An 18,623-nucleotide genomic window follows, 5' to 3' on the forward strand; every position below is an offset into this window, starting at 1 on the left:
CCTCCCTTGCTTTTTTTTTATGGTTGGAAATATAGAAATAGTGTATCTTTTCATTTTTTTCTCTTTTTTCTTTTTAAAATGCATAGAGAATAACATTATTACTAAAATAAAATATCACCCTTGAAAAGCCTAATTTGTGGCGAAAAAAAACAACCTATAGATCATTCACATGTGATGAGTAGCAATAAAGTTATCAGTGAATGAATGGGAGGAGCGCTGAAATGTAAAAGTTATTTTGGTTTTAAGGGAAGAAAACCTGTGATCCTGAAGTGGTTAAAACACGATGGAAGTCAATTAAGGACAACTTTAGAAGGGAGCTCCTAGAAGAGAAGAAAGAGAGCAGAAGTGGTTCTGGGGCATCCAATAGGACCGAATACAGCTACACTAATGAACTATCATTCTTAAGACCCTGTATGGATTTGGAGGAGTAAGTAATCTCTCGTTTGTGTTGAGTATTTGTCACCTACATTCACTTGTTTTATAGGCCAACACACACATATCTGAGCACATTTAATGTTCATACTTGCAATACTTACGAACCTTTGTCTTTCCATAGGACACAAGATAACATTCTAGCAGATCCTGTGGTCAGAGTTGATGATGATGCTGAAGAAGTGATGGAAAATAGTACTGTGTTTTTATTGAAGAGGAACTGTCGCAAAAATCTTAAAATTTAAAACGCATACAAATAAGAAGTACATTTCTCCTAGAATAAAATGAGCCATAAATGACTTCTCTCCTATGTTGCTGTCACTTACAGCAGGTAGTAGAAATTTCACATTACCAACAGGTTTTGGGCTAGTCCATCTCTTCATGGGGGATTCTCAGCATGGCCTTTATCCTTTATAAAGACACTCCCTGAAAATGGATCCATCTGAAAATGGCGCCTGCGAATAATGGCACACAGTGTTGCCGCTAATCCGTTTGCCGCTTATCGCTATTTAACGTTAAAGCCTTATTGTTATTTAACGTTAAAGCCTTATTGTTATTTAGCGTTAACACACAGAACCCTCTCTGTACCTATCCCTAACCCCTAAACCCCCCTGGTGGTGCCTAACCCTAAGACCTCCCTGGTGGTGCCTAAGCCTAAATCTCCCCGGTGGTGCCTAACCCTAAGACCCACCTGGTGGTGCCTAACCCTGGTGGTGCCTAACCCTAAAACCCACTAGTGGTGCCTAACCCTAAGACCCCCCTGGTGGTGCCTCACCCTAACCACCCCCCCAGTGGTGCTTAACCCTAAGACCCCCCCTGGTGGTGCTTAACCCTAAGACCCCCCCTGGTGGTGCCTAACCCTAAGACCCCCCTGGTGGTGACTAACCTTAAGACCCCCTGGTGGTGCCTAACCCTAACCACCCCCCCCCCCCCTGGTGGTGCCTAACCCTAAGACCCCCCTGGTGGTGCCTAACCCTAAGACCCCCTGGTGGTACCTAACCCTAACCTTGACAGCGTTACATTAAATCCATTCACCGTTTTGCAGTTAAATAACTTCTGCAGTTTGGCTTATGTTGGGCGCTATTGATAAAAAACGTTACTGTGGGCAATAACGTCTGTTGTTTGGCAAATGAACGGCACTATTGATAAATACCGTTAGTGTGTGCCACTATTGATAAATAACGTTAGTGTGTGCCGTTTTTCTTCTTTTTTCCCTGTGCGACATTATTATGCGGTACTAACGATAAATAGCGATAAGCGTATCTTTTTAATGCGGCGCCATTTTTATGCATAGGCGCTGTGCGCCATTATTCACTGATCCACTGAAAATGATTGTAACGAATGGTGTCAGCACACAGAGTATTTCTGATTATTGGTGATCTGCAGTATCACCAATAATACAGATGATATACCCGATTATGTGTGATCTGCAGAATCACCAATAATACCAGTATAGCTTGACACAGGACACTTAGTGTGGTAAAGTGTTTGGTGCAACAGTAAGAAAGGTTATCTCCCGAGGAGCGGGAGATACAGACTCTACTGCAGCCAGTGGACCCCTGAGGTGCAGGTGGCCACTGGCTGTGCTGAAGCTGACCTCCTCAAGCGGAGGAGAGACAGACTGTACTGCAGCCAAGGATTCGCTGATGGATTGGGAATCAGACTGTACTGCAGCCAAGGATTCCCTGATGGATTGGGAATCAGACTGTACTGCAGCCAGTGGACCCCTGAGGTGCAGGTGGCCACTGGCTGTGCTAAAGCTGACCTCCTCAAGCGGAGGAGAGACAGACTGTACTGCAGCCAAGGATTCCCTGATGGATTGGGAATCAGACTGTATTGCAGCCAAGGATTTCCTGATAGATTGGGAATCAGACTGTACTGCAGCCAGTGGACCCCTGAGGTGCAGGTGGCCACTGGCTGTGCTAAAGCTGACCTCCTCAAGCGGAGGAGAGACAGACTGTACTGCAGCCAAGGATTCCCTGATGGATTGGGAATCAGACTGTATTGCAGCCAAGGATTTCCTGATAGATTGGGAATCAGACTGTACTGCAGCCAGTGGACTCCTATGGGGTAGAGCCCCCTGACTGAACTGCAAGGGGACTTCCTGAGGAGCAGGCAGCCCTTGCAGCTAATTGACACCTGGAAAGTTAGTGTCACGAGTAGTACAGTAAGACTGATCACTCTAGGGATGAGTGACAGCCAGAAGGGTCAGACAGGCCAGGTCGGCAACACACAAGTAGATAAAGTACAGAGACAGAAGGCTGATTCGGTAACCGGGAACAGGCAAGGTTGGCAACGGGTAGACAGATAGGTAAGGTACCGAATCAGTAAGCAGGAGAGTGGTCAGGAAAGCCAGAGATCATAACAGGTAATAGTATAGCACAATCCTAGTCTGAGGTGTGAGGTCCGTGGTCTCAACACCTGGGAACTAGTCTAGAGTATAACAGTAGTAACACAGCAATATCCTAGTCTTAGGTGTGAGGTCCTTGGTCTCAACACCCGGGAACTAGTCTAGCGTATAACAGTACAATAATACAATAGAGGCTAAAGTGGAATCTGACTAAGTGTGAATTCCCAGCTCCGGCTGGTTCTAACACACTGTAAGATCTGACTGAGGTCTGAGTGCTCACACGTGAGTAGTCGCAATGACAGACAACCTGCAACTAACAGGCAAGTCCTATATATACCTGCAGTGCTCCGGAGCGCCGCCCCAGCCACTCAGCCAATCCGGAGCCTATCTGGGATCAGCTGATCGGCCTGATCAGCTGACTCCCCTTCTACTGGCATGAAGGTCCTGTCGCCTGGCGCGCGCGCGTAGCTCTCCATCTGTGTGCACTAGAAGGACCAGGCGAACCAGTGACATGCTGCTGCGCGGCAGAGGCTGCCGGCTGGAACGCGGAGATAGCCGCCCTGCCGCTTGTCCGCGCGGCGGAATCTCCTCTATTCATTACAAATGATTAATACAAAGATGCTGGCCAGACTCTCTGCTCGTTGCACACTATTTTGGCAGTTGTACGGAGCAACTGCCATTCATTAAGTGCTTTTAAAAATAAAGAAAACCCTGAGAACTCCCCTATGAGAAGATGGGCTAGTCCAAAATCTGTCATTAATGTCAGACTTCTACTACTTACTGTAAGTGACAGTAACATAGGAGAAAATTAATTTATGGCTCATTTTACTCTGGGAGAAATGTACTTCTTATCTGTATGTGTTTTAAATTTTAATATTTTCCTGACAGTTCCTCTTTAACCTTCCTGGCGGTAAGCCCGAACTGAGCTCGGGCTATGCCGCGCAGGAAGATATCTCAGCCCCTGGTGGGGCGATTTTCGCCATTTAAAGTGCTGTGCGCGCAGCTAGCACTTTGCTAGCCGCGTGCACAGCTTGATCGCCGCCGCTCTGCGGCGATCGCCCGCACGCAGCGGCAGAAGAGGGCCCCCGCCAGAGCCCTGCGCTGCCCGGACCAATGAGTTCCGGGCAGCACTATGGGCTGGATCGGAGGCGTCTGACGTCAGGCGACAGGAGAAGCCAAACAGGGGAGCGCGTTATGTACGCGTTCCCCTGTTTGCTATTGATGCCGGTGACGATCGCACTAGAGGGACACATGCACCCTCTAGTGGTGTTTCATGTAGCTACCACTCTGGTAGCTTTACATGAAACAAAAAAAAAAAAAAAAAAAAAAAAGGATTTTTGCCTATTTGGCAAAAAAAATTAACCGCCAGGGAGGTTAAGCACCTCAGACACACCAAGTGATGATAAGTCTAATACTAGCAGTATTACTGTATTGTCTCCTGTGCAGCCTACTACCTCAACAACCAAAAATACCAAACAAACAGGAAGAGGAAGGCGGCAAGGTGGACTTGGAAGATCACAAAGCAGTTTTGAAAGTGGTGTCTTAAGTTCTATGCAGGAAGCTGTAGGTGTATTACATCATGCTAGCTGTAATCACTACAATTTTGCTGTAAGTCTTGTTCCATATATGAAAAAAGTACCAGAGGATAGAATTTTAGATCTAAGACAGGCTATCATTGATCTTGTTAAAAAATCCATAAAAAATACACCCTGTAGTTCTGTGGAACAATCACAAAGCTCATCTTCATCTTCCACACCCTGACCATCACCTCCAGTGCCAATTCCACCATATCACAAACAAGCACCTTATGGCAACGCTCACTACCATCACAGCTATTATCAGCATGAAAATGACTATGGGTACCCCAATTATCCATATAGGCCCCCAAGCAACATGGGCTATTTCCCCCCTTACCAAGGGCCCTCCACTAATATTGACCAAACACAAGAGCCAGTGTTCTAAACAGATATTGCACAAACAAGGCCTCACCAACCAAGTGAGAATCCTGCCCCCAAACAAACCTCTTTTATGAAAATAAGACGAGAGGAAGATTAGTTATGTGTTAACACTTCTACACAATCATCAGAACGTTTTGTAAGTGTTGTTGTGTGTGTAGGCTTTGATGGGCACAAATAGTATACCCTTTACTACTTTGCTGTATAGTTTAACTGTTAACCCCACAACTGTATAATAACTATCATTAGACAATATCACACATCTGGCCAGTAAGTCATTGGTTCACAAAGCATTATTATACAAACAATCTATATATCACATTACATATGTATCAAAACAACAAATAACCCTCCAATTAATTTAAAAGGGATCTGTATCCAGCCATATTTGTATTACTCTTCACTGTAGTAAGTGGTTGGCATCTGTACTGTTGTATTTGGCTGCAGTAGTGTCTCATGTAAAAGTATAGGTGTGTGATTTCCTAATGATAATTATTGTAAACATGTTCAACAGTTATTACATAACTGATTAATGTAAATGGTTTACTTGTCTAACTTTTATTTAACATTATAAGGTGAGGCGCCGAGTGTTGTTTGTTTTGCTAGATGCTGCAACTCCTTTTTCTATTGCCTGAGGAAGCGGGCGCTTACCCAAAGCGTTGCTTTGTTTTATCTGGAGTTCGTTAAAAAATAGACTGAATGTACAGTTGTGTTGTGTCTGCTTGGAGGAGGTAAGTCCACCACTGCCTCCTCTAATTACCAAATTTTTGGCTTTTAAGCTCCTTTAAAACCCCTTTTATCCTTTTGGCGCCTCTGTTCTCTCCTATATAATATTGTATCCACCCTGGGTGGAGGGTTGCAACCCTTTTCTACTGTCTACAGAGAGCGACTTCTTATTCCTGAGTGAGGTCAGGATAATCTCCCCACCTGCCATTACAGTGGTTGCCTAATGGTAACCCTGGTTTGTGAGTATAACAACTATTAAGGTAGCCATACACTGGTTTTATTTGCCATCAGATTCGACCAACAGATAGATCCCTCTCTGATCGAATCTGATCAGAGAGGGATCGTATGGCTATCTTTACTGCAAACAGATTGTGAACCGATTTCAGCCTGAAACCGTTCACAATCTGTTGTGGTGGTGGTGCTGCCGCTGCTCCCCCCGCCCGCATGCATTACCTGCTTCGCTGGCGCGACTCCAGTCCCCAGGTCCAGCATGCTTCACTTCTTCCTGCCCGGCAGGAAGTTTAAACAGTAGAGCGCCCTCTACTGTTTAAACTTCCTGCTGGGCAGGAGGAACTGAAGCATGCCGGAGACCAGCGCGGACACGGAGCAGCGGTGACCGGGGGTAGTCGCGCCGGCGGAGCAGGTAATGTATTGCCGCTCTATTGCGTCGGTCGTCGGGCACTCGAACGCCGCTAGCGACGCGCTCCCTACCCGCGGGCGATCGACGGTCATTTTCCGCACGGAGCGATCGACGGGATCGGACGAAATGGATCGAAATTCGGCGTGTAGCGCGAACGATTGGCAGCAGATTCGATCCCAGTGATCGAATCTGCTGTTGAAACGGCGGCAAATCGGGCCAGTGTATGGCCAGCTTAACTCTTTGTCATTATCCCCTTTGTCAATACATACTACACTATTGAGGCTCTTGGTGTTCCTCTGTTTATCTTGTTTACATGGCAAATAACGATGCAAAACTACATTATGCAAATATAAGCAGGCCTCTTACCTTGAAATGGACATCCTGGTATATCCAAAAAACTTCTCTGCATCTGCACGAATGTCATTCTAGAGTGTCCAAAACTGGCCTTTTCTCTCCCTTTACTGTAGCATGGGATGCACCCAGTACCTATGTGCTCTTCTCATGTGTGTGGTCACCACAGCAGCTCCAGTCATCAGGGAGGATGGTCAAAGCACATACCTCCATGATGAAGCACACCAAACTACAATAAATATCTCTCTCTGTATCTCTCTCTCTCTCTCTCTGTCTCTCTCTATCTCTCTCTATCTCACTGAACTTCTCTACAAAACACACACAGTATGTTAAGACAATCTGCTTTTAAACACCACATGATGCTATTAACACAATCAGCTGTGTATAGCAATTTTAATAAACTAAACTCAGCAAATACTGGCTAAATCTTGGTGTAAATGGACAAAATTTGAAACCACCAATAAAATTACAAAACGCTTTCCTAAAAACGCTAACACGTACAAAACGCTACGCATTTAGCAGAAAATGCGCACAAAAATGCTGGAAAATGCTACATTAATCGCTTGTTAAACGTGCATACGAAACACTAGCAATTGCGATTAGTGATTGCGTTTTGCAGTGGGTTCCAGGCCTCAGTGTAATTTGGATGACAGCAATAGCAGGACAGCACATATGTGCAGAGGTGGAGGAATGAGGTAATCAGTAGGGGATGTACTGTATTTTGTACATTCCCCTAGATTATATTGCACAGGGAGACCCATCTTTTGGCTTCTCACTACACCCAAAACAAACGTGGAAAATACGACAGCACAGTTGCGTAATGGTTAGAAATCTCGCCTTGAGGCGCTGAGTCCCCGGATCGAATTGCAACCAGGGCACTATCGGCACAGAGTTTATATATTCTCACTGTGTCTGTGTGGGTTTCCTCTGCACACCCCGGTTTCCTCCCACATCCCAAAAACATACAGATAAGTTAAAGGGGCACTATGCTGAAAAATTGTAAAATTTAAAATATGTGCAAACAAATACAAATGAGTACATTTTCACCAGAGTAAAATGAACCATAAATTACTTTTCTCCTATGTTGCTGTCACTTATAGTAGGTAGTAGAAATCTGACAGAGGTGACAGGTTTTGGACTAGTTCATCTCTTCATAGGGGATTCTCAGGGATTTATTTATTTTTAAAAGAATTTAGTGAATGGCAGTTGCTCTGTCCAACTGCCAAAAAACTTTGTAGCAAGCAGGGAAGCTGGGGGAAGCTGGCCAGCATCATTATTTAAATCCTTTTTAGGGAATATCTTTATAAAGAATAAAAACATTGCTGAGAATCCCCTATGGAGAGATTAACTAGTTTGAAACCTGTCACTTCTGACAGATTTCTACTACCTACTGTAAGTGACAGGAACATAGGAGAAAAGTAATTTATGGCTCATTTTACTCTGGAAAAAAAAGGACTTCTTATTTGCATATGTTTGCACATATTTAAAATTGTACAATTTTTCGCCATAGTGCTTCCCCCTAAAGTGGACCTAGATTATGATACATACAATACACCATACATACATAGACATATGACTATAGTAGAGAGTAAACCCCTCTGAGGGACGGTGACAAGACAGAATAGTGCATCAGCTGTTCCTGATTGAAGTGATTGTAGTGAATAGAATGTTGTTATACAAGTATTGTTCAACAAAAAATAGTTCCACCTTTTACAAGGAAGTGAAAAGGAAGGGGCACCATAAACAGAGTTCTGCTCAAAGAGGGGGTTTTTGTCTGTAAGAAAAAAGTCATTTTCATGAACCACAAAATGATACACAGAAATGGCCCTTTCCACCTACTTTTTTGCTGATGATTCATTTAAGCTGTAGCCACAACAGCTGTTCTTGGTTTGCTTTGTGGTCCACCTCCTTCGTACCATCAGATATAAGAAGATTTCTAACCGTCTCTGCTACTAATCCTACATCACACACCCCAGTTTCCTCTCCTGCTCTCTCTTCCTTTTTATTATATAAACTTTATAAGCAAGTTGTATTCTTACTGCATCTCCACGGATGAAAGATGAACAAGCTCATCCCGCTGGTAGCTTTTTCTCTTCACCTTCTCCTGGGCTTCACCACTGCAGGTAAGATAAATACAGGATCTCGTGTTGGTTTAAAGGGTACCCGAGATCAAGAGGAAAAACATGATACATACCTTTCAGCCCCCTTCAGGCTTATTGGTCCCTTGCCATCTCACAGGCCACTTCGATCCTCTGCTAGGCGGCCTGGTAATTCAGCCAGTCGGGCCAGTCAGGCCAGACGCACACTCTCCCCGTCATGTTCCCGTAGCTGGGAGCATTCTGCTAGTAGTACTAATGTCAATATTGGTTCAAAGCGCTCTGGTTTCTATAAAAGTCCATATGGAGTGCGCCCTCACTAAGTTCAGCAAATACTTCACACAAAATATATATTCACAGTTCAGCGCACATAATCCATTCTATACTCCATTATAATGCAAATCAGTTCAAGTAGATAAAACTCTTTAGTGCAGTTTCTTCTCAGTGTTCCACCACCTAAACACCCAACAGGAAACGCACTCACCAAATACAGTATGACCACTGTGAGACTGGTCAAATAACGCTCTTATTCCTCGCTCCGATCCTTCTGTCCCCGCCGGCGGCCACTTCCAGGTTCGGCGACAGCCGCTGGCAAGCTGAGAACGCAAGTGATTCTTCGCGTTCCCAGCCACAATATATCGCCCCCTATGCTGCTATTGCCTTCTGGCCGCAATAGCAGCATAGGGGGCGATATATTGTGGCTGGGAACGCGAAGAATCACTCGCGTTCCCAGCTTGTCGGCGGCTGTCGCCGAACCCGGAAGTAGCCGCCGGCGGGGACAGAAGGATCGGAGCGAGGCTGCGAGGGCACCGGACAGCTGCAGGGGGCTGAGGGAAGCCCAAGGTGAGTAAAAATCATTTTTTTTTTTTTCACTTAAGTATCCCTTTAAAGGCAACCTTAAAGGGATACTGTAGGGGGGTCGGGGGAAAATGAGTTGAACTTACCCGGGGCTTCTAACGGTCCCCCGCAGACATCCTGTGTTGTACCAGGAGTGTATTGCTCAGGCCCAGTATGGTCTGTGTCTGCGCAGTACACTCCTGGTGACATCAGCGGGAGCGAGGACACGGCAACGCAGGCGCAGTGGTTTTCAGACTTTAAAGTCAGAAATTCCAGAAGTGAACTGGAGGCGGGGCCGGAGCATCGGTGAGTGGCTGCGCCAACACAGGATGTCTGCGGGGGACCATTAGAAGGGTAAGTTCAGCTCATTTTCCCCCGACCCCCCTACAGTATCCCTTTAACTGAGAGGGATATGGATGTTTCCTTTTAAACAATACCAGTTGCTGCTTGTCAGTCCTACTGATCTCTTTGGCTGCAGTAGTGGCTGAATCACACACCGGAAACAAGCATGCAGCTAATCCAGACTGACTTCAGTCAGAGCACGTGATCTGCTGCTTGTTGAGGGGCTGTGGCTGAAAGTATTAGAGACACAGGATCAGCAGGAGAGTCAGGCAACTGGTATTATTTTAAAAATAAAAATCCATATCCTTCTTAGTTTAGGTTCCCTTTAAAATGAAACAAATATGCCAGCCTCCATATTCCTCTCACTTCAGGTGTGCTGTAACCTCTAAACTAACCTAATTTTCCTAACACTAACCCTCATTAACCTGAAACAGCCCTTGCAACGATACTCACCTCAGTCAAGAGTCCCAAACAGGGCACACACTAAAGCAAAACAAACAAGCGCTCATATGAACAACAGCAGATTTCTTGTGCCAGCGCAGTGCTGTTCTCAATGTGGGTCCATCTCCCTGCAGATCCTTAGTGCACTATTAATTACTGTATTATAGCTGACCGTGACAGAGACATGAGTAGTGAGCTCAGATTTTGAGTTTTTAGCTGAAAAAGGGGGGGGGGGGGGGGGGGTTCCATTTGACTGAAAACCAAAGCCTAGTCTATGCAACTAATAGAGCATAACATGTCCTATTTGTTCTGCTCCTCTAGGCTATGGAAGGATAAACTGGTTGCAGACTTACTATTTCACCACTGATGATGAACTCACTGCCTGGGGGTCTATAGAGATGGAAGATATGGTAGTATTGGCTTACAATGACTCTCAACAGTTTATCCCCAAGCAGAGCTGGGCCAAGGCAAACATGACTAACACTATCTGGAAAAACTTTAATTATTTTCTGAAGCATTATCTGTCTTACGTCCATCAGCACATCCTTCAGATCCGAAGGTACTTCGCAGAAAGAGGTAAGTGACTAGGACTAACATAACTATGACTATATATAGCCCCTGTGAACCCCATAGTCGGGGGGGGAGGGGGTGCTCAGGAAGTAGGTGATCACAGATGGAGGGCCCGTAGGCCGCGAGCCAGGGGGGAGCTGGTCCTGCACCTATATAATGCAAAGCAGCTGTGCAGTAGGGCATAATATACAGTATACCTGCTCCCATGGATGGTCCTGCCATAACGCCACCTGGCATCTTCCAAGGGGCGGTATAGGTGCCTCCTATACTGGAGCCACCTATGCCTGGCTACCTATACTGGGAGCACCTGTGTCTGGCTAACCTATACTGGGGCCACCTATGCCTGGCTACCTATACTGGGAGCACCTGTGTCTGGCTAACCTATACTGAGGCCACCTATGCCTGGCTACCTATACTGGGAGCACCTGTGTCTGGCTAACCTATACTGAGGCCACCTATGCCTGGCTACCTATACTGGAAGCACCTGTGTCTGGCTAACCTATACTGGGGCCACCTATGCCTGGCTACCTATACTGGAAGCACCTGTGTTTGGCTAACCTATACTGGGGCCACCTATGCCTGGCTACCTATACTGGGAGCACCTGTGTCTGGCTAACCTATACTGGGGCCACCTATGCCTGGCTACCTATACTGGGAGCACCTGTGTCTGGCTAACCTATACTGGGGCACATATACCTGGCTAACCAATACTGGGGCACCTATGCCTGGCTACCTATACTGGGAGCACCTGTGTCTGGCTAACCTATACTGGAGGCACCTATACCTGGCTAACCAATACTGGGGGCAACTATGCCTGGCTACATATACTGGGGGAACTTATACCTGGCTAACCTATATTGGGGGAAAATATGTCAGGCTACCTATACGGGGGGCACATATACCTGGCTAATTTATACTGGGGGTAACTACGCCTAGCTACCTATACTGGGGGCACATATACCTAGCTAACCTATACTGGGGACACATATACCTAGTTAACCTATACTGGGGCACATATACCTGGCTAACCTATACTGGGGTAACTACGCCAGGCTACCTATATTGGGGGCAACTACGCCTGGCTACCTATACTGGGGGCACATATACCTAGCTAACCTATACTGGGGACACACATACCTGGCTAACCTATACTGGGGCACATATACCTGGCTAACCTATACTGGGGGTAACTATGCCTGGCTACCTATACTGGGGGGCACATATACCTAGCTAACCTATACTGGGGACACATATACCTGGCTAATCTATACCTATACTGGGAGCACCTATACCTGGCTAACATATTCTGAGGACACCTATACTTGCCTAACCTATACTGGGGGCAACTATGCCTGGCTACCTATACTGGGGGCACCTATACCTAGCTAACCTATATTGGAGGCACCTATACCTGGCTAGCCAAAACTGGGGGCACCTATACCTGATTAACCTTTATTGGGGGCACCTATACCTGGCTACCTATACTGGGAGTGCCTATACCTGGCATCCTATACGGTGGCATCTATACCTGGCTTCCTATACGTGGGGGGCACCTATACCTATACTGGGGACACCTATACCTGGCTAACCTATACTGGAGGCACCTATACCTGGCTATCCAAAACTGGGGGCACCTATACCTGATTAACCTATACTGGGAGCACCTATACCTGGCTACCTATACTGGGGGTGCCTATACCTGGCTTCCTATACGGTGCCATCTATACCTGGCTTCCTATACAGTGGCATCTATACCTGGCTTCCTATACGGGGGCACCTATACCTAGCTACCTACCTACCTATACTGAGGGTGTTTTATTTTTTAATCGTACGGTGGCAAAACTAGTGCGTTGCAAATTGTCGGGAGCTGTGTGATCATTCCAAATTGGGAGGCGCATCCTCACAAGTTTGCCTCGGGCAGCAAAAAGCACCAGCCCTGCCTGCTCCTGGCACGATACAGCTCTTCTCCACTTGCTGGTGTGTTTGCACATGCCTCACAGACAGCCAATCACCATGTGGCTTCAGTCCCTGCATGGAGATTGGCTTGCTGCACAAGCTTTGCAAACTCACCAGGAAGTACAGGACCTGACCCCCTAACTACCAGCCTGCCCCCTACTGTGATGGAGGGTGGGGGGACAACCAACAGATCTCTGCGAGGGGAGGCGAATGCAGGGCCGGATTTTTACTCTACAAGGCCACCGCCACCAGCCGCCCCCCTTCAATATAGGTAGCGACTAGCGATATGACCCCTCCCTCCTTCCCTCCATTATAGGAACCCTGATGAATCCCCCCCCCCCCCCCAGAATAGGTAGCCAGATGACGCATCCCCCTTTCCCTCCAGTATAGGTAGCCAGATGACCCCTCCCCCTTTCCCTCCAGTATAGGTAGCCAGATGACCCCTCCCCCTTTCCCTCCAGTATAGGTAGCCAGATGACCCCTCCCCCTTTCCCTCCAGTATAGGTAGCCAGATGACTCCCTCAATACCTTCTTCCCTCCCTTCAGTATACGTAGTTAGCTCACTTTACACCGCAGCAGCCATCAGTGTCACTCATTTCTCAGCTTATCTCCAGTGCAGAAGCTTCCTCTTGCTTTCTGTCTCCAATGCTGCCTAAGTTTATAGCCGCTGGCCTAGGAGGCCTTGGCCTAAATCCGGACCTGGGCAAATGTAGTTACACCTCTGCAAACGTGACAGATGTTGCAAGGTATGGGCCTTGTTGGTCAAACTGCATAATGATTATAGGAGGCCTCTGACTCCCATTCCTCAACCCCAATGTGCCAGATAATGTTTCGATTTCCCCTAGGAACTGATAAATTAGATCAAATAAAATTTATGGAGTCAAATTACTAAATAATCACTAAATGCCACCCCAAACTATTGATTTTCTGACAACAGAGAACTAAAAGAATCACAAAAATGTTTTACATTTAAAATATATGTATATATGCATACATATAAGGTGTACATTTCTTCTTTACACATGACTTTGTTCCTATGTTGCTGTCAGTAACAGCAAGTAGAAAACATCTGACAGCCCTTTTACGCTGGCGCTGTGCATTGCAGCAAATGCCACACTACTACCACAGCCTAATGAAAGTCTATGGGGAAGTTCATACTTCCTATGTTGCGGTACACTGCACCAGAAGTGCATGAAATAACGCTAGGGCATACCTACATCACACTGTGGCGACCTGCGGCGACCTGCGGCGGCCCGGAAGTCATGTTAGTCTATGGTGACGCAGGCTTTTTTAAGACGTTGCCGTTACAACGTCGTGGCACGCATGAGCAGAAGCAAAAGGAGAACAGAGGCGCCAGCAGGGTAAAAGTGGATAAAACCTTTAAAATTTGCGTGGAGGAAGCGGTGGACTTACCTCCATAAAGCAGACACGAAAGGCTGTCTGTATAATAGTAATCACATTTATTATATAGTACCCCAAAAATGCAATGCGTTTCGCAGGCCACGCCTGCTTCATCAGGCAATAAACGTGGGGATAAAACAGAATTTCAGCAATAGCAGGAGTAGCCTGAGGCGCTACTCCTGCTACTGCTGAAATTCTGTTTGTCCATTTGTTTGTTGCATTTTTGGGGTACTATATAATAAATGTGATTACTATTCTACAGACAGTCTTTCGTGTCTGCTTTATGGAGGTAAGTCCACCGCTTCCTCCAAGCAAATTTTAAAGGTTTTATCCACTTTTACCCTGCTGGCGCCTCTGTTCCCCGTTTGCTGTACCGTGTCCACCCCTGGTGGAGGGGTGATCTACCCCTTTTCTGATCTACAGAGAGCGACTTCTTAGCCCTGAGTGAGGACAGGTCTAATCTCCTCACCTGCTTATACAGTGGTTGCCTGTGTGGTAACCCACGTTTGTGAGTATACTCTTCTCACTAACTATCTTTACTATATTTATGCTGAACATACTACACTATATTGGGCTCTCGGTTTCTCTAACTTTATGAGCAGAAGCGTATTTTTACAATACGGTTCCGTGCGCTTCCGCATACCCAAAACAGGAGGTGGCCGCAAGCGTGCGTCACTTCTTGCTTGGTCGAATGCCAGAGAGGGAACACCGTGTACTAACGCGGTGTTCCCTGAAGGCCTGTTTTTGGCGGTGCACCGCAACGCTACCGACGATTTGTAGTGTGAAACCAGCCTGACAGGTTTTGGACTAATCTGTCTACTCATGGGGTAATCTCAGTATTTCCTCCGTTCATTAGAAAAGCCCTCCCTGGAAAGTACCTACACAAAGATTCTGGTCAGCATCCCTGCTCATTTGCATACTCTTTCCAGGGAGGGCTTTTGTAATGAACAGAGTAAATACGGCCCTGCATGCACTGCATGCGCTTCAATTAATAGACCACCTTCGTGAAAATTGTAAAATTTAAAATACATGTGAACACATTCATATAAGAAGAATATTTCTTCCAGAGTAAAATGAGCTGTAAATTACTTTTCTCTTGTGTTGATGTCACTCATGGTAGCTAACAGAAATCTGACAGAACTACCAGGTTTTGGAGTAGCACATCTCCTTATGAGGGGTTCTCAGGGTTTTCTTTATTTTCAAAAGCACTTGCTGTTGCTCCATCCAACTGCCAAAAAAGTGTGAAGCGAGCAGGGAGGCTGGCCAGCATCTTTGCATAAATACTTTTCAGGGAATGTCTTTATAAAGATCAAAGGCCATGCTGCAGTGGCGTAGCTACAAACCTCTGGGCCCCGATGCGGAATCTGGATGTGGGCCCCCCCCACGGCAACAACAGCCCCCCTCCCCCGGCAACACCAGACGCACACACATATCCAAATCCCTATAGCCAGCTATAGGTCCCCCTTAGTATAGGTAGCCAGGCATAGGTAAGCCAGTATAGTTGCCCCCGGTATAGGTTAGCCAGGTAGGTGCCTCCAGCATAAGTAGCCAGTATAGTTGCCCCCAGTATAGGTTAGATAGGCAGGCGCCGCCGGTATAGGTTAGATAGATAGGTGCCCCCAGTACAGGTTAGCTAGGTGGGTGCCTCTAATATAGGTAGCCAGAATAGTTGTCCCCAGCATAGATTAGATAGGTAGGTGCCCCCAGTATAGGTTAGTTAGGTAGGTGCCTCCAATATAGGTAGCCAGTATAGTTGCCACCTGTATAGGCTAGCTAGGTGCCCCGAATACAGGTTAGACAAGTAAGTGCCCCAGGTTAGATAGGTAGGTGCCCCCCAGTATAGGTTAGATTAGGTAGCTGCCCCCCAGTATAGGTTAGATGAGGTAGGTGCCCCCCAGTATAGGTTAGGTAGCTGCCCCCCAGGATAGATTAGGTAGCTTTCCCCCAGGATAGGTTAGATTAGGTAGCTGCCCCCAGGATAGGTTAGAGTAGGTAGCTGCCCCCCAGGATAGGTTAGAGTAGGTAGCTGCCCCCCAGGATAGATTAGGTAGCTGCCCCCCAGGATAGATTAGGTAGCTGCCCCCCAGGATAGGTTAGATTAGGTAGCTGCCCCCCAGGATAGGTTAGATTAGGTAGCTGCCCCCCCCAGATAGGTTAGGTAGGTAGCTGCCCCCCCAGGATAGGTTAGGTAGGTAGCTGCCCCCCCAGGATAGGTTAGGTAGGTAGCTGCCCCCCCAGGATAGGTTAGGTAGGTAGCTGCCCCCCAGGATAGGTTAGGTAGGTAGCTGCCCCCCCCAGGATAGGTTAGGTAGGTAGCTGCCCCCCCAGGATAGGTTAGGTAGGTAGCTGCCCCCCCAGGACAGGTTAGGTAGGTAGCTGCCCCCCCAGGATAGGTTAGGTAGGTAGCTGCCCCCCAGGATAGATTAGGTAGCTGCCCCCCCCCCCAGATAGGTTAGGTAGGTAGCTGCCCCCCCCCCCCAAGATAGGTTAGGTAGGTAGCTGCCCCCCCAGGATAGGTTAGGTAGGTAGCTGCCCCCCCAGGATAGGTTAGGTAGGTAGCTGCCCCCCCCCAGGACAGGTTAGGTAGGTAGCTGCCCCCCCAGGACAGGTTAGGTAGGTAGCTGCCCCCCAGGATAGGTTAGATTAGGTAGCTGCCCCCCCCCCCAGATAGGTTAGGTGGGTAGCTGCCCCCCAGGATAGGTTAGGTAGGTAGCTGCCCCCCCCAGGATAGGTTAGGTAGGTAGCTGCCCCCCCCAGGATAGGTTAGGTAGGTAGCTGCCCCCCCAGGACAGGTTAGGTAGGTAGCTGCCCCCCCAGGATAGGTTAGGTAGGTAGCTGCCCCCCAGGATAGATTAGGTAGCTGCCCCCCAGGATAGGTTAGATTAGGTAGCTGCCCCCCCAGGATAGGTAGGTAGCTGCCCCCCAGGATTAGGTAGGTAGGTAGGTAGGTAGTAGGTCCCCCCCCCCATAATGAAGGGGGGAGCCGCAGCTGCGGGGAGAGCAGCCCGACCTCTCCCTCCCTTCCTCTCCCCGGGCCCCCCCCCCCCCCTTCAGATGCAGAGTGCGCGGCGCACGGAAGCGCTGTAGACAGAACTCACCTCCGTCCCTGCGCCGCTGGTCTCCTCCCGCTCTGTATAGATGTTGTTACACACTGCTTCCTGTTTAGCCGGAAGCAGTGTGTAACAACATCTATACAGCGAGAGGAGATCAGCGGCGCTTGGAACGCAGGGACGGAGGTGAGTTTCAGCCTACAGCGCTTCCGTGCGCGTCACTCTGCATCTGAAGGGGGGGGGGGCCCGGGGAGAGAAAGGGAGGGAGAGGTCGGGCTGCCCTCCCCGCGGCTGCGGCTCCCCCCCTCCCAATAGCGCGCACGGGCCGCACTCAGTCCTGGCCGCACTATAAAAAGACATGGGCCCCCCGGGCCCCTCCCCCGCCTCTTCAGGAGTCGGGCCCAGTCGCGCATGCGACCGCTGCGACCTCTATTGCTACGCCCCTGCCATGTTGAGAATCCCCCATGAAGAGAGAGACTAGACCAAACCTGTCGTATCTGTCAGATTTCTACTGACTAGTGTGACAGCAACATAGGAGAAAAGTAATTTATAGCTAATTTTACTCTGGGAGAAATGTTCTTCTTATTTGTGTTTACATGCATTTTGAATTTTACATTTTTTCACGATAGTGGTCCTTTAAATAATTGAACTTCATGTGTTTTGTTGATGGAAAGGGCACCATGATTAACATAGTAATCGTGGTGTTCTTCTCATAGTGGTGCGATGCGATATGGGCTAAATCAATGGGAGCACAAGAAAATCGAATAGCAAACATGATGCTATGTGATTTGTTTTGCGATCTCCCATTTAAAAATTCTTCTCATTCTTTTTTTTTCCCATTGAAAATCGTAATCGTGCTGCAATCATGCTTTCAAAACTTGGTGATCGTCCCTGGCACAAGGAAAAACTTTCATTGTGTGCCATTAGTGGCATACATAAAAAGGCACCTGGAAAAAAGGGCACAGGGGACCTCCCCCTGGTGGTGCCTAACCCTAAGACCCTCCCTGTTGGTGCCTGACCCTAAGACCTCCACCGTGGTGCCTAAACCTAAGGCCTCCCCCTGTTGGTGCCTAACCCTAAGACCCCCCGAGTGGTGCCTAACCCTAAGACCCACCCCGGTGGTGCCTAACCCTAAGATCACCCTGGTGGTGCCTAAACCTAACCCTTCCTGTGTTGCCTAACCCTAAATCCCCCTAAACTCAGAGGCGCGATATGCAGCAAAGAAGGTACATTTCTGCCGTGGAGGCGTCCAGTTAGTGGCAAGACTGTAAAGCAGGCAGGGGGCACCAACTATGCATTGCTGCAATTTGCTTTTCCACAAGCCCCCTGCGCCCGTGATATTTTACTGTCTTGCCGCTAATCGGCTGCCTCCAGGCCCCCGAAATTTACCTTCTTTGCTTCATTTCACAGTCATTATAAAAGCCGCGATTAGTGGCAAAGAAGGTAAATTTCTGTACCCAGAGGTACACGATAGCG

The 18,623-nt window shown here is 47.7% G+C and overlaps 1 protein-coding gene across 4 annotated transcripts in view; it reads left to right on the top strand.

Annotated features, from left to right (window-relative positions):
• The first annotated feature begins 303 nt into the window (after positions 1-303).
• Positions 304-18,623, top strand: part of ZBTB12 (zinc finger and BTB domain containing 12) — a 42,180-nt gene continuing 23,860 nt past the window's right edge. For 3 of the 4 annotated variants that reach the window (XR_011023460.1, XM_068250272.1, XM_068250271.1), the window contains exons 1-2: positions 8,500-8,577; positions 10,492-10,746. Coding sequence is in view for 3 of the 4 variants with exons in the window: in XM_068250272.1 (XP_068106373.1) it covers positions 8,514-8,577; positions 10,492-10,746 (319 nt within the window). In the remaining variant the exon portion in view is untranslated. Of the gene's footprint in view, positions 428-8,499; positions 8,578-10,491; positions 10,747-18,623 lie in introns of those variants that run through there. The other variant, XM_068250273.1, reaches the window with a different exon arrangement.

This window comes from Hyperolius riggenbachi, chromosome 8, assembly GCF_040937935.1.
Source record: "Hyperolius riggenbachi isolate aHypRig1 chromosome 8, aHypRig1.pri, whole genome shotgun sequence".
Taxonomy (NCBI): Eukaryota; Metazoa; Chordata; class Amphibia; order Anura; family Hyperoliidae; genus Hyperolius; species Hyperolius riggenbachi.